The 17,067-nt window shown below is 28.3% G+C and overlaps 1 protein-coding gene across 1 annotated transcript; it reads left to right on the forward strand.

The window, feature by feature from the left end:
• Window positions 1-670: 670 nt before the first annotated feature.
• On the forward strand, window positions 671-16,910 carry LOC111029143 (NADP-dependent malic enzyme-like). Its single transcript, XM_022308014.1, has 9 exons — window positions 671-1,019; window positions 11,482-11,640; window positions 11,714-11,895; window positions 14,760-14,940; window positions 15,017-15,145; window positions 15,216-15,398; window positions 15,663-16,031; window positions 16,094-16,264; window positions 16,337-16,910. The coding sequence occupies exons 1-9, from the start codon at window positions 912-914 to the stop codon at window positions 16,574-16,576; spliced, it is 1,722 nt and encodes a 573-aa protein (XP_022163706.1). The 5' UTR covers window positions 671-911; the 3' UTR covers window positions 16,577-16,910.
• The last annotated feature ends 157 nt before the right edge of the window (window positions 16,911-17,067 follow it).

Genomic DNA, 17,067 nt, shown 5'->3' on the forward strand with positions numbered 1-17,067 from the left:
AGGTTTGATTAGCCGTGCGTGAGTGCCAGCTGTTTTGGTGACCTTCTTTTTTTTGCATGTTTTCTATTTAAAAATAACTGCTTGTTCCTTAAATAATTAATTTAGAATAGAAACGTAAATAAATAGCATATTTGACATAATTATAGGTGAACATTTTATTTTGTATTCTTGAAAGTATTTTTTAGATATAATTTTTTGGTGATATTTACTGGCCAATGACCCAATGGTCAATCGTCGGTTGATTTAATATTATTATGCTTTACATGCTGCACATAAGTTTGTTCCGAGACGATTTCTTGCAGCCTATTTAAGTTTGGTACCTAGTTGGTTTTATTTAATTCGTTGAAGAAAATAGGAGCTTTCAGACTCTATTGCTTGTCTCCTATGCAATCTATTGAAAATTTGAGAAATCTCGAAACCCCGTGCATCGTCTCTTTTTCTCCGGTGGGGGGGTTGGGGCGACGGCAACCAGAAATTTCAAAGCGCCGTGACGTCGGCGTAACGATTTTTCGCCCGTCTCTAGGGCACTCCCGCTTCTGTAAGGGTGGGGGCGCACGCGCGCGCACGCACGCTCGCTCGACAGTGCAGCCCGCGGACGACGACGAGAGAGGAGCGAGTGAGAGACACCGTCGGTGGGGATAACGCCGGCTACCGACTGACTAGGTGCGATTTCCTTTCACCGACGTCCGCAACCGCTGATAGACCGACAACACCGGGAGCTAATCCGTGCCCCGTGTCACCACTCACCAACAACTACAGCTGCAGTCCGCAAGCAATTCTCGCGAACTCGTTCAATTGACTGCCGACGTCCGTGCCAGCACGTTCACCGCCGCCGCCGTAGTCACTCCACAACTCTGGGTTTTTCCGTATCCAAGTGTCCGGCTCCACAGTCTTGCACCACCGCCCGCGAAATGTCATCTTTCGACCGTTTGGGACAGTACCCCCAGGGTTCCGCCGTGTCCGTATCGCCGGCCACCATCAGCGGACTGGATCAGCTGAGGGATGGACGACTGAACAAGGTATGAACCGCATCTATGGATTTTCTTTTGTTTTTATTATTTTCTTCTTCGGTTTTGACACTTGGAGTAAACATTATTTTTCGCGACCATCAGAGAGTCGACGATTCGTCCACTGTACGTTCTGCGAAAAGGAGGTCGCATCGGTACGCACGATAATCGCGCGAGTAGCACGTCTTTCGGCCGCGGGAAATTCAAAAATTTAATTCTCTCACTACTTACGCCCAAACACAGAAAATCTGAAAATAACCACATAGGTACACATTGTCTTAGAACATCTGATCTACCTATTTTTATTGAATGTTTTTATTCAAGTAAATAATTATTTATTTATTTAATTCGTAATATGAACATTTTTCAAATTTGAATATTACTCATATTATGAGTAATAAATATGTATTATTCTAGTACATACTGACCAGTAATTATCTAAAAATTTCAATTATTCTTTTGAATTGATCATTATTTATTATTTAAGCAATATTTTCAAGCTATATATTTTTTCAAATAAAATTATATATCTTCATAAAGTTATAAGTAAGGTAACCGAAAATTAAAAAAAAAATTGTATTAAGTATGCTTTACATTAAAAATTAGTATGTTTATTAGATTTAAATGTATATATGTATATATGTTTATTTTATATATTAATTTATTAAAAATGATGATTATAAATTGACATATTAAGTGGGTACCTATACATATATTGACTACATAGAATAAATTAAGAATTTATGATATACCTTAATATTTAATTTTGGTAAGCTAATAATAACATGTTCCTATATAGGTAATACATTTTCATCCAAGAAACAAAAACAAAGATTCTTTTAATATTAATTTTTTTATTTAAACACTTAATCGTATTATAATAGTTAATGACTTTTGTCATTTGATTTTAAATATTTTTTTGGATTATATCATAGTTCCTTAGTAGTTTAAATTATAATATAATACCAAGTAGGTACTTAATGATTATAATGTAGATATAACAACTCTTGATAACAAATTCAATGTTGTGTGCATTTGTTATTGAATTATTTTATTAGTTCAAATATAATTGGCATAATTAGAATTATTAAGTACAATTTTTAAATTACAAATATTTGTTTTAAAGATTTTGTTTTTTTGAAATGTAACAGTTAGATCCATTATTATTAATTATCATTTTATAAAATTATAATTAATCATTACATATATTATTTGTTAAATGCTCTGTGTAGTAGTACCTATGTATTTGAATGTATAGGAAAAAATATTTAGAATTATATTTGAATACTCTTCCAAAACTATTTAAATAATTTAAAAAGTATTCGTATGTATCAATTTTTTTATAATGGCATATTTGATTTGATCCTAGGAACATGATACGTTTTTGACTAAAAAAACAACAGAATTATTTGAACTATTTATTTTACAAAATAATATTAATAGTATTAATATATCTACTTATACAACTTACTATAACACTAATGTATTATACATTTATACCTAGTTACCTCTCTCTCTCTCTATATATATATATATATTTATATATAAATAATGTAATTCAGCTAATTCAGTTATTCCTAATAGTAATAAAAATAAGTATATTGCAATATTGCATCAAGAATAAAAATATAAAAAAAGTAATTAAAATACATGATTAAATATAATATTATGACGCATATTTAAAGAAAAATATGTTTAAATAATTTTGTTCAAATACTTAACAAGACTGTAAATACATAATAATAACAACTATATTTGTTTTATTAACTTGATTATCATGAATCCTACATTGAAATAACTTGGACAACCTGTTATCATGAAGGTCTTATACTATATAATACAATTTTTAAGGATACAATAATTGTCGATAGGCTTGCTTCATTTTGCATTTTTGTAACCACAAAAATGTGACTTATTATTTGTGTACCTTATTATGTTCGTACTTGGGTCAGAACTCAGAATATGCAATTATTGTGGCTAAAAAAACCACAAAACTTGATATTTGTATTTTGGTAGATTGAGCTTGTAAACAAGGTAGTGAGAAAAATAGGTCTTATCTTATTTTAATTTGTTCAGAATTTCTTATTGCTCATTTTAGGGATATTTATCCGAAGAAATTAATTTATCTCAACTCTTAACTTCTTAACTTGATATTATAAATAATACAAATGTAATTATTCATATAGGTGTACTGTAACCGACAAATGACAATATATAATCTATTTAGTCAAGTAAATTAGGTTTCTGACTTTCTTATAAACTGATTTTGCTATCTTATTAGTGGTTATCTAATTTATTCAATTTATATCTATACATACTTATCTACTAATTAATGTATCATTACTTTTTTTATAATTAATAGCAATATTTAATGACAATTATGGCACATAGGTTCAATTGTGACATTGACATTGTATATTTATATAAATATTTAAGAATTTGCAATGAAGCATAATTAGTTAATTGCAAGTCATTCATGTTTCATGTCTATACAACAAAATACAATGTCACATGTTCCGTGTTAAATTGATTTTCTAACGTAACCAATATAATATGACTACTTTGAGATTCTACATTTATAATGGCATGTTCATTATATTTATTGAAAATGTAAAAAATACCAAAACATTAAATAAAAATAATATGTAATTTTCACAAGGTAAAACATGTCTTTCAAGCCTATTCAACCTACACATACTTAATGTGTAACTTACCTATGCCTTATGACTATTCACATTTTACCTGTATTATAAATTTGAAAAGTCAACTAAATTATGATACAGGCACGAAGAATAACTAGTTTGTAAACATATTATTATATTTATATAATGAAATATTTTACAATTATTGTACAGAATTGTCAGCTTTTAATAAATTTGTTTAGCAATGTAATGTGATAAAATCAAATTATATGGGTAATTCTATAAATAATTTCTTAATTTTTGTTGTTCTTCTGATCAACTATTAGAAACGAGTTATGTATATCTATCCAATGTATAGATTGAAATTATAGAAATTTCATTAGTCATGATAATGCAATTTCCTGGTGAAAGTGATAAAAAAAAATACATTACTGAATGAGCATTTTTTTAAAGTAACGATCCTTTATAATAAAATTGTTGGTGCGCACAAAGTTGAGTTAACCTGAATAAGAGTATATTATTTTTTATTTTATATCAATAGCCAATTTTAAGGTGGTACCTTTGAAAGCATTTAGTCCATACTTCATTACTATTTATAATAGGCATGCATTAGACTGTATCAGTGTTGGTAGGTATGTTCAAAGAAATAAAAAAAAAATGAATTGATTTTTTTCGATTGAATTATATATAGACTGCAATACAACTTAGAAATAGTATGAAAAAGTAATTGCTTATTATTTGTTCCATAAATTTTCGTGAATATTATTACCTACCTACTTGTTATTTATTAAATAATTCAATTTTAAGACATCATAAACTAAGCTAGTGCTAACAATTAAAAAAAATGCGCCACTCTCTCCTTAACATTTATTATTTATATTATTTAATTTTTTCTATAGATACCTAACACATTAACACATAATGGACTTATGAGATATGAGTTATGACTTTTTATAATGTTGCATAATATATTTAACAAAAAAGGAGAGCAAGTTCGTGAATGATCATTGATCACATAATAATATATTATTATGTGATCCATATTATGTTTATATGTGAACGTAAAAATGAACACAAAGGAACGAAAAGGAAATGTACAGTGACTGTTAACCTTCCTATTTACTGATTTTCATTTCATTTTATGGATGCAGACGTGTAGTTAAAGCTCGAAATGATGTGATTTACATCATACTTAAACCTATAATTCCTAATGATACCATTTTACTAGTCAAAATGTAAATAAAATATGTTTTTTATTGACTGTTTTCTTTTAACACTAACCGTTTTTGTCCGCGTTTTTAAATATTTATTAGTTTATGCTATTTATAGCAATAGGCATTGAATTAGTAGTTCCACTGGTCACTGGATAGTGGATACCTATACTAATAAATACCCTCTCTTCAGGACATTAGTCATGAGAAATATTAGAATAAAAACCGGTACGCAACTACTGTGTAGTCAATATAATATATTTTATATAGGTAATGTATATATCGATGACCTTGCAGGTGTTTAAAAGTACAGCGTTGTCTATTATGTGCATGTCGTATATTAGGTATGCATATGTTTCTATCATAGACTTATTTTCTACCCACAGTTACTTTCAACAATTCTTTTTTTAAATTTTAAAGTAGGTGGTATTTTTTAGTGGTAGCAGACCTATTATTGACTATTGTGGTTAAGTACTTTATGTGCTATGAGTCTCTTGATAATATATTGTTTATTTTGATATATTATGAAGTATAGGTAATAGGTATTAGGTACGTACATTATGTCCACGATGAAAAAAAATTGATTTGATTTGTCGATCGCCACAACAATTTGAATACATCGATTTTAATTAATTTTATGCACAAATGCGGTAATTCTTTTAATTAATGTTTGATATTTCTTTTAATTAATATTTGATATGAGGAATGAGGTAAGTGCAACTGCATATTTGCTTCAATTTTCGGAAATTGTGATTATTATAATAGATCTTTATTTTTGTTATTGTTATTTTTTGTCTAGGGTCTATAAAAAAACAATTATTTAACCATTGTTGTATTTAGGATAAGGAGTTTATGCTATTCATTATAATTAAACTTAATAATTAATTAACCTTCCCGTGACCTAATACGTGACGCATAAAATCCTTTGTAAAATTCAAAACATTTAAATATTTTTTAGTTAATCATTAAGTAAAATTCTTTTCAATTCTAGGACTTAAATTAAGTTATCATCAATTAAGTATTTTACAATCAAAATTTGAATTGAATTAGCTGATTTTGTTTACATAAATATTTATAGGTAGAATATCCTATTATTATTAATGCTTATCATTGTACATTTTGACGAATTTTACTTGTTTGACATAAAAGCTTTCAAACTTTCGAATAACCATCAACCATGCAGTTATAAATTATATAATACACTGCGTCTTGGCTTAATAAATATATATATATATATATTATACTTCGACTCTTTTATACCTATTTGTACATATGCCTATAATATAGTAATATAGGTACCATATTCCTTGTGTACATGTCCAGTGTGGGTATGAAATGGTATCGGTTACACTACGGAGTTCTAAATCGATTATAGAATGTAATTTCGAAAATTTAAAACGTATAATACATAATATAACATTATAGATATGTATCATTATTGAACTACGCTGAGCTCACGTTTCTGGTGGTATGGGATAATATTTTGACGGACGAAATGGTATCAGTTAGACGCTACGAAAGTACTAAATCGATTAGAATGTAATTTAGAAAACTTAAAACGTATAATACATATAACATTTTAGATGTGTATCATTATTGTATTACGCTGAGCTCAGGTTTCTGGTGGTATGGGATAATATTTTGACGGACGAATGTAGTTCAGAGGCCAGTGTCATTGCCACAAGGGCATTACAAAGGCAAATATGATACTGACTTCTCGTCAGTTGATTTATTAAAAATGTTCTTCTTTAACCGGCAAATATATTAAACGCAATGTCGTTCATATCATACCTTACGCTAGAACACGTATTTAAATTTTGTGTACATTGAGTCACGGACTCTCAATATTTTACCAATATTACTGACATAAACTTGAAAGATATAATACCAACAAACTGTAAACAAATATCAGTCATAGTCTCTATGTACAATATACTATATTAAATATAATTAGCTATTAATTTCGGATACCTACCTATCAAACTATTATAATATTATGTTTTTCGTTAATTATCATATTAATAAGACTTAATAACACGTTAGTCTATTGATTTTTGTAATTTAATTGTATCTACAACACGGCCACCGTATTTTATATATGTATGGATAATGTGAACTTTCCTATGGCTATAAATTATAATTTTATTTTATATAGTGCAATGTAATAGTATGTAGGTACATAAAGTCAATGTTTTTAAGCCCCGGAGCAGTTGGTCAGCTTACATACACATTTTTATTGTTGTTGTTACATGCTGCATGTTTAAAAAGGTGTAGGTAGTTACCGTTTTTTTTAATCTTAATCGCGTACCTACTTAGTACCTTATAATATCCATGCATTCACTTTATGAATTTCATTCTTAACCCATTATAATAACCTACCTGTTGTTATTGTATATATTGTATTATGGTGTAATAAAAAGAGAGCTATAATATAATCTATACACTAAGGAAATCGATTATTGTTTATAAAAAAATAACATATTATAATGTTGTCTTATACTCCTATTATACTTTCTGTCTATTTATTTATTTTTAGAATTCCTGAATTAATTTTATGGATTAACTAAAAAAAAACAACAATTTTGTGTAATACGGGTATTTCAACAATATTGATTTTTAATTTGGCATTAAATGATTACATTGTAATATTGTATGTTTATGTAAAAAACATAATAAACGAACTTATAATGATAAACATAGATGAAATATAATATTATATAATGATAATATAATAATAAATGTTGTATAATATATATATATACTATACATATAAGATTGATAGCTACATAAAAAATGTATAATATAAATAAAGATAGCATAAAATAATAAGTTATAAGTTATAAGTTATAACATGATTATTTTCCTTATATTTTATTGATGCAATTAATTCTATCATTGACCGTTGCAAAACCATGGTTTGAACTTGAATGTTAACCTTTTACTTCATTAATTAATGTTAAAATCTACTTTAAAAACATATTAATTATTTAAACTTTTATTATTAATTTAAGTACTGTTTTAATTTTCATGTAAATTGTTGTTCGGCAGTCTATTAATAATACCTTTGGAGTGATAAGGATTATCGAATATAATATACCTTTTGATATAATATGTATAATAATATTATTAGCTAGGACCTAGTCAATAATGAATTAGGCATAGGACCTAGGTAAATGAAATTGTAAAAAATATTTATTAAATTTTAAAGAGAAAAAATATGACGAATATATATATTTATATTAAAATGATCCGACTAATTAATTAATATGGTTTTTAATTTGTAATTTAGATTCTTACCGTAGCGAATAAATGTGTTATTTTTACAATGATACGTGTTTTTGTCCATAAGCATTTTTGGTTATAAATATTGGAAATCGGCATATTTTCTGATAACAGAGTGCTGCATCCCCCACCCCACCCTAAATCCGGCCCTGAGAGTGCATCTAGTCATTTCCAGTAATTTTTGAAAACGTCTTGAAAATTTTTAAAAATGCTAATTTTTAAGCATAACTAATTTTATTTTTTTTGTGTAGCTCAAAAACTATAATCACCCTACACACTTGGATTTTTCACCAAATATTTAAAAGTATTTGCATTTTCCATACATGGTAAAACTATTTTGACTCTTTCAAAGTTATTTATAGCCATGAGAAAAATTTCGACTTTTACTATTAGATTTGATTATTTTTGATTATTTTTACAAGTATGCTAGGATGACACAACGTCTCCACTCATTGTTTTTTATATGCAATGATTTATCATTGAATTAAAATATCACATTATAACACATATATTACGACATGCTCGACAACTACTGTACAGTATAACAGTACCTACCCACTTGTCCGCCTTTTTTATTTTATTTTTTAACAAAATATGTGAACAAGTATAATGTATTATGACTATTATTATATTATTAAAGTATACGTCATTAAAAAAATATTAGAAATTCTTAGGCTGACATTTATCTTAAATTACAGTTTTAGAAATCAAAAGTTTTGCAATTAGGTATATTATGCGTATGTTATGTAAACTGCTGAACATTGTGTAGTGACCCATGATTGTATCTTTACGTTAACTAGCAGAATTTAATGTTAAAAGAAGTTTCACCAGTCTAATAACCGTTCACCCACCTATAAGTACCTACTGAAGTTCCTACTTGCAGTAAAATCCATACAATAAAATGATCTTTATTATTTTCTTTTTTAGTCGGCTAGATTAGATATCTCTATAGAGATAAATTCTATAGATCATATTAATGTACAATGTACAACCCAGAACCCTACAACTTTTTTTTAGAGTTTGTTTGACATTGTAAATATTTTTAAGGCTAAAAGATAATATAAATTTAATTTATAAATAATCTATTTATAAATTATTATGTAATATTATTGTCACTGTAAAGGATGTGTCAAATTGTACGTAGGTACACATTGTGTATGAAAACGATTCTGAGCGATAACGGTCTGTAAGCCTACCTATATAATTATTAATTACCAGGGCTGTGAATTTAATGAATTTGCATGTTTTTTTTGCTACACTGTAGAATAAAATGAATTCGGCCAAAATTTGTTTTGACTTATTTATTGTTCAAATACCAAATCTTGTTTTGCATATTTTTGTATAAATGCTTTTTTTCGTAATATTTACCTACATTTTTTCGGTTAAACTGTTCTAAATTGACATAAAAATATTAAATTTATTTGTATAAACTATGACTTGTATAGTTTAATGGATAAACTATTCTATTTTTACTCAGGTCTTTAACGTGTATTGTTGACTGAAATTGCACAAGATATTTTGACAAATATAAATAGTTAATTATTACCAAGTACTTTTATGATATTATTGTGATTAAAGTAATTTATTTTACTAAAAGTATTAGTGCTTCAGCAGGTTAAATTAATTTTTGCCAAAAATTTTCGTTTGAAAATGTTATTGTGTGTATACTGTATAGTGTATACAATATAATAATGTAATCTAAAAGTCTCAAGTACCCAAGAATATAATTTTTTTTTAGAATATATACAATGATAATAATATACATATATATATATATTTAATCTGTAAACATAATTACAATAACTAATAAGCATATGAGCGTAAAGATATATTGGCAATGAATGCTTGGGGGAGGGGGGGGAATAGCTACCGAGCAATAACACTCGACGATATTTTTAAATAACAGCAAAATAACTAAAATTTTTATTCTTCATTGTAATATGAAATTTTGTCCAAATTTGAACTATAAATGTTTGTAAAAGAAATAATTGTGCTTGTATAGTTTTAGTTTATTTTAACTGCTATTATAACACATATATGGCATCTTGTACTAAATGATCAAGCTTTTTAAACGACAAATACAGTTTTATTGACATTTATAGAATAAAAAACAAAAAATTGAACTAAATTTTCATGAATTCTAACTCAAAATAATTGCCATCTTTCGTGATTTTGATGAATTTCGTTAAAATTTTTGCTTCTGACGCTCATAAAAAATTATTGTGGATTTAACTAAACTGCTTTTTTCAATTTTCACCAACGACAACTTAAGAAAAACGTTGTATTACATTTTTATGTTTTTTGACTGTTCGAAAATATGTTAATCTACTTTTTTATAGAAAAAAATAATACAACTTGAAATGACATAGTTTCACGCGTTAGTAATATTTTTCCATTCAAATAATACTCTTTTAATACAGTTTTAAGTGTTTGAACTAGAATATATTTTTTTACTCTGTTTTGAATTATGTTAATTGTTAGGTACGATGAATTAATAATTTTTTATATTTCATGTAATATAATATGTGATTGTACGATAATTACTAAAATATAACATTACCCAATGGAGTATGGAATACTCACAACAATAATTTATAGCAATAGAGTATATTAAAAGTAGACTTAAGTAAATAAATAAATAAATAAGCCCGTGCTCGTCACCAAAGGTTAATGATTAGAAAATCTATTGGACAATTTTCATTCATACACACTACACAGGATAAAAATTTGTTACTAATAGACCGGTCATTGGCCCTCTTCCTGTTTTCACTTTGTCAAGACATGTGGAGCTCTTTTAGTTAGTAAAAAATATATATACAATATACCTATGTCCCATGTATATTTTGCTTATCAAAAAAGAATCCGTTATTTTACATGCATGGAATATTAATTTATAAGGGACTTAAAAATTATGACAGTATAAGCATTTAACTGAAAAAAGTAAATTAAATAGATTGGCGTAGATACCGCTGCAGGCTGAGAAACTGATCTGTATGTTAACTTTTTGTTGTTAATTTTATTAAATATACGAGTATTAATATTTACAGTAGTCGCCGCTTATTGGACTCACTTTGGGACCCGACAATTTGAGTCAATTAACCGAATGAGTCAATAAGGCGAATGACTCAAAAACCTAACCTAACCTAACCGTGCGAATCGGGACCAACCGTTTTGAGTCTAATATGCGAATGAGTCAATTAACCGTGAGTCCAATAAGCGGCGACCACTGTATTTATAAAAAAGATGGTACCTACTTATTGGTTAGTTATTTTTAATGCTCCGTACAAAATACAAATATACAATTGAACTACCTGTGCTAATTGAAAATATATTATTCAGGAAATGGCTTTCTCTATTGAAGAAAGACAATCCCTGGGCATTCATGGGTTGCTGCCACCACGTGTTAAGACACAAGATGAACAAGTTAAACATGCCTTGGCCAACATCGAACGTTTTAGTGACGACTTGAATAAATACATTTACCTAATGGGTTTACAAGTAAGCATGTATGACAATGATCTTATCCTGGTGTTCTTGTCGACTAACGCCCTTGAATGTATAATTTTGGCAGGAGAGAAACGAAAAACTTTTCTACAGGGTAATGGCTGAGAATGTAGAAGCATTCATGCCACTAGTGTACACACCAACCGTTGGATTGGCGTGTCAAAAGTATGGTCTAATTTTCCAGAAACCCAGAGGACTATTCATATCCATCCATGACGCCGGTCATGTTTATGATATACTGAAGAACTGGTAAATAAATTCATCAATCTATTATGGCCCGATGGTGTGCCTTGATAATCTGATAATTTAAACCTTTGGTAATTTGGAAAATTCGATTATTTTATTATTATAAAAAAAAAAATAGGATCATTAGGAGAGGAACACCAATTGTGCCTTTTATTGTATTATGTACTTATGTTCTGTAATACCTATTTATTTATATATTTATACATTTATTAAAATACCAACAGACAACAATTAGACAATGTTCTCAGAAACGTTATTTTATCTTATAGTTTTTCTCACAATGATAATCGCCGAATTCAAATTTTACACATTCCTTATTAGAGTGACCTTCTCAATGTCGAGGCAACACTCGTAACTTTCTGTACAGCAGTGGCGTGGTTGCCTATTTGAAAACTTTTTTAATTTTATATTCCTAGGCAGAATATTTTAGTATACCTTTAAAAAGAGGGAAAGCAAGTTACTGCTCTGCTTTACAGTAGGTATCGAGAGTACATCGTCATTGAGTAAGTCTCTGTGTTATGTATCTATTAAATATGAATTCAATGGTAAATTATTGCTCATGAAAAAATAATCTAAGCGTCGACGATCTGACAGCCTATGTCACAAAGTATATATTTCGGTATATGTTTTATATTATAAGTGGAGCGATGAATGTATTAATTTTCCAATGATGTGTGTTTTTTGTGGGCAAAATGTATTAATGTGAGTAATGTAATTGACATTTGTCTTAGTACGCACGATAAATAGTTGAAATGATTCTTCGATCTTCAACTATAGTATCTCTTCCGGTAAGAAAGCGAATCTAGTTGATGCATTATGTATTTGGGAGGTCAAAAAATAGGTTTTTGGTGTTACTTAAGATTCATGAAATGTCTATATTAGCATTTTCTATACACCGTAAAAATTGAGCCAACATATGTTTAAACATTTTGGTTTCAGAATAAACTGCTTATGAAGAACGTTGTATTAAATTGTTAAGTCTTACCGAAAAAATTTAACATTTAATATATTTTTAACTTCAAAATTATTTGCAAATTATCGTGATTTTGACTAATTTTATAAACATTTTAACTTAAGATGCTTAAAAAAAAAATTCGTGCCCGTGTATCGTAAATATTTTTTAATGGCTTGAATAATTGTTAACGATGAATCTTGAATTAAATTCTTAATTTTTTGATCTAGTGAAAAATTGTCAGTCAGGATTTATAAAAATAAATTAAAGTATCCTTAAATAGGCGCCGCCATATTTTATATTATACAATGTGTAGGTACCATGATGATATAAACATTTTTGAAAATTTCAAACGTATCTAACAACTACGATTATTCGTTTTTGAATTACAGCAAAATATAAAAATTGATTTTGTTAAAATTTTCCGTTTTCCCTAATATTAAAAAAAATGTACTTGGAAATTTACTTTATAGTTTTAACCCCCTGAAGTACCAATATTATTAGATTCACATTCCTACCATTTAACTGCTCTAAAAACGGTGTCGGTCAGGACATTTGCTGTCGGCACCATTTTCATGCCATTTGCGGTCAATTTATTTCTATTTACCTAACTATAAAAAATTTGGATGCTATATATAATATATATAAATGTATTGTATAATTAATTTGTGCTAATAGGTATATATTTACTATTTTATTATATTTAAACTTCCCTTCACACTTTTCAAGGCTAAGGACTGACAGTATTTTCTACTGGCGTGTGTAAAAGCTTATTATTATTATTATAAATAACTCATATAATAATAATACATTTGTCAATCACATTACATAATAAGGTACTCATTTTTTTTTTAAAACCTTATTGCAATTATTATAAAAAATTCACATAATAATACATTTCTCGATCACATTACATATAAACATATAATACTAATACTAAAATTCATTACTAATAAACATATATTATGTACATTGTACATAAACATAACCTTTTTCTAATTTTTAAATAATAGCTATTTTTTTAAGCATTTGACTTAATCATTATCTATTAATGTACTCTATTAATGTTTTTTAATTCTTTCGTCTAATTGTATGTACATATTTTTTTCTCCTTTTACCTTCCATGTTTAAGTAGCTTCTTGCATATAAAAGTTCCAAATTATCAGCCTCTTTTTTAAGACAGCCATACAAACGTTGGTCGTGGTATATTTAATATTTTATCAAGTTAACTATTCCAACCCTAGAGGACCTTTAGTTGTATAAATAATAATAAACTTTTTAAACACATTTTTTTATAATATAATATTATGTACAGCACCTTAAATTTTATAGTCAGGTAAATAGAAATAAATTGACCGCAAATATCCTGGAACCTCCAAAAACTGACGACAGACACACAAGAAAACACATCATTGTTAATTTAATACAATTCATCATTTCTACGAATGAGCTCCCACCATTTAAAATCGAACTTATGGACAAGTAGTCAACTAGTTATAAGCTTATATTTTAAGTAAAAATGAGCAGAGTACCTAATGACAAAATAATTGACAAATATTTCACGAGGTAACACACTTTGTCATTTCATTCATCTAAGCTTAGAATACTTGTACAGTTATAACGTATAAGTTATAACTAATTAACTAGTTGACATTTCAGTTTTGTTTATTAAAATCACTATCGAAAATTTTGTACTTCAGAATATAAAATTCTAAATGTTTTGTAATTCTAAAAAAATAAAAAATAAAAATAGGTAGTGATCACTTTAAATTGTCTAAAAATTTATTTTTAAAAACTTTAGTACTTTTTGAGGTAATAAGTTATTACTGTTAAAAAAATCAGCCAGAACATGAACAATTTTATATTTATATTTACATGAGAAAGTTAAATAATAGTGGTATTCCGTAATTTATAGGCCTGAACAAGATGTTAGAGCTATTGTTGTCACTGACGGTGAGAGAATTTTAGGTCTTGGTGATCTTGGTGTTTACGGAATGGGTATTCCTGTTGGAAAATTAGCTTTATACACTGCCTTAGCTGGCATCAAACCACACCAATGCCTTCCAGTCACACTTGATTGTGGAACCAATACTCAAGTGAGTTTATTGTTTGAAAATCTCTTAATGTTGATTTTTATTATATTTTTGAGTTTTAATTAATGTATTTCAACAGTTACTGTTGGACGATCCTGATTATGTTGGTTTTAGGCATAAACGTGTCACAGGTCAGAAGTATGATGATTTCATTGATGAATTTATGCAAGCAGCTGTGAAACGTTATGGACAAAATTGCCTAATTCAAGTAATGTTTATTTTATATTTACTTTCTAAAATGTTTTGATAGAGTTTAATAAAATATGTATTTTTTTTAGTTTGAAGACTTTGGAAATTCCAATGCTTTCCGATTTTTGGACAAATACCGAAACAAATATTGCACATTTAACGACGACATTCAAGGAACTGCTTCAGTGGCATTAGCTGGTCTTTTCGCTTCTCTCCGTATCACTAAAACTAGATTATCAGACAATGTTATTTTATTCCAAGGCGCTGGAGAGGTACCTAATTCATTTTCTTAGTTCATGACATGAAATGTATTTTCACTTTTTTGTCGACCTTTAATGTATTATATTATATAGAAAATATTGATAAAATACTAAAACTATATAATATTTGTAATACTTAGTTTGTGAAACCAACCAAAATATTAAAAATGTATTCATTCTTATTTATTTAAAACTATAAACCTAACTACCTGACCCGGTATTAATTTTCAACATGAAATTATTTAAAATATATTTTTAATGCAAAATTGTTCACAGGCAGCTTTAGGAATTGCTGAACTATGTGTGATGGCTATGCTTAAGGAAGGTACATCTTTGGAAGAAGCAAGATCAAAAATTTGGCTATTTGATTCCAAAGGTCTTGTAGTCAAAGATCGTCCTGAGGGTGGAGTTACTGGACATAAAGTGGAGTATGTCAAAAATGTAGGCCCTGTCAAAGTACTTGCTGAAGCAATCAGAAAAGTTAAGCCTACAGTACTTATTGGTGCTGCTGCTATTGGCGGAGTGTTTACAAAAGAAATTATTCAGGAAATATCATCATACAATGATCATCCAGTCATCTTTGCCTTGAGCAACCCGACCAGCAAAGCTGAATGTACTGCAGAACAAGCGTACACTCATTCAAATGTAAGTTTTGCCCATAGATAATTTTCTTTAAAATTGTATTAATGGTACAATTAATTTCCTAGGGCAAAGCCATATTTGCCAGTGGTTCTCCGTTCAATCCGGTCACTTACAAGTCAAAAACTTACTACCCAGGTCAAGGAAACAATTCATATATATTCCCTGGAGTAGCACTTGGAGTTATTTGTGCTGGAATTAAGACAATATCTGAAGAAGTTTTCATTATTGCTGCTCAAGTATGGTTCATTCATGACATTAAAGATACATTATTTGAATGTGACCTTAACGTTTATGTTTTAACTTTTTAGACATTAGCAGCACTTGTGACAGAAGAAGATTTAGAAAACGGTAGTCTATACCCACCACTGCAGTCCATACAAGAGTGCTCTTTGAAAATCGCTGACAAAGTAATTGATTACGCATATAAAACTGGTGCGGCCAGTACATTCCCAGAACCAGAAGACAAAATCGAATTCATCAAAGCTCAGCTATACGATTACAGTTATAGCTCAGCACTGCCACCATTGTATGCTTGGCCAAAACAATAATTTTCTTACTGAATTTTTCTTTTTGAAAGCCAATAACTATAACAATAATGGCTGTAGCCCCTTGTTACACCCTGACAAGGTTATCATATAACATATTTACACTCAATATACGAAGTTAGTAATTCTATTAATATCGACAACTATGTTGTTTATTTTTGTTGACATTTTTTTCCATTGGGGTAGGTGAATAGTTTTTATATTTTCTTGGTTACCTTATCTCATTTTATAATAAGTTGTGATGTACATTTCATTTCGTTGTGCAATTGAGTTTGTCGACAGTAGCTGAATTTTGTTTGTTTTTAATTCTATACTTTTTATTTGTTAATTAAATTATTCACACTCAAGAACATAATATTGTTGTAATCAATAATACAGCAATTTTCAAAATAAAATCTTATATATTGAAAAGAAAACCTGTGTTGATGTTTATGTCATCTAAGATGACCACTTCAATATTATTAATTTTATTAGCAATTATACAAGATAAAAAT

The sequence above is a fragment of the Myzus persicae genome, unplaced genomic scaffold (genome assembly GCF_001856785.1).
Source record: "Myzus persicae strain clone G006 unplaced genomic scaffold, MPER_G0061.0, whole genome shotgun sequence".
Lineage (NCBI taxonomy): Eukaryota > Metazoa > Arthropoda > Insecta > Hemiptera > Aphididae > Myzus > Myzus persicae.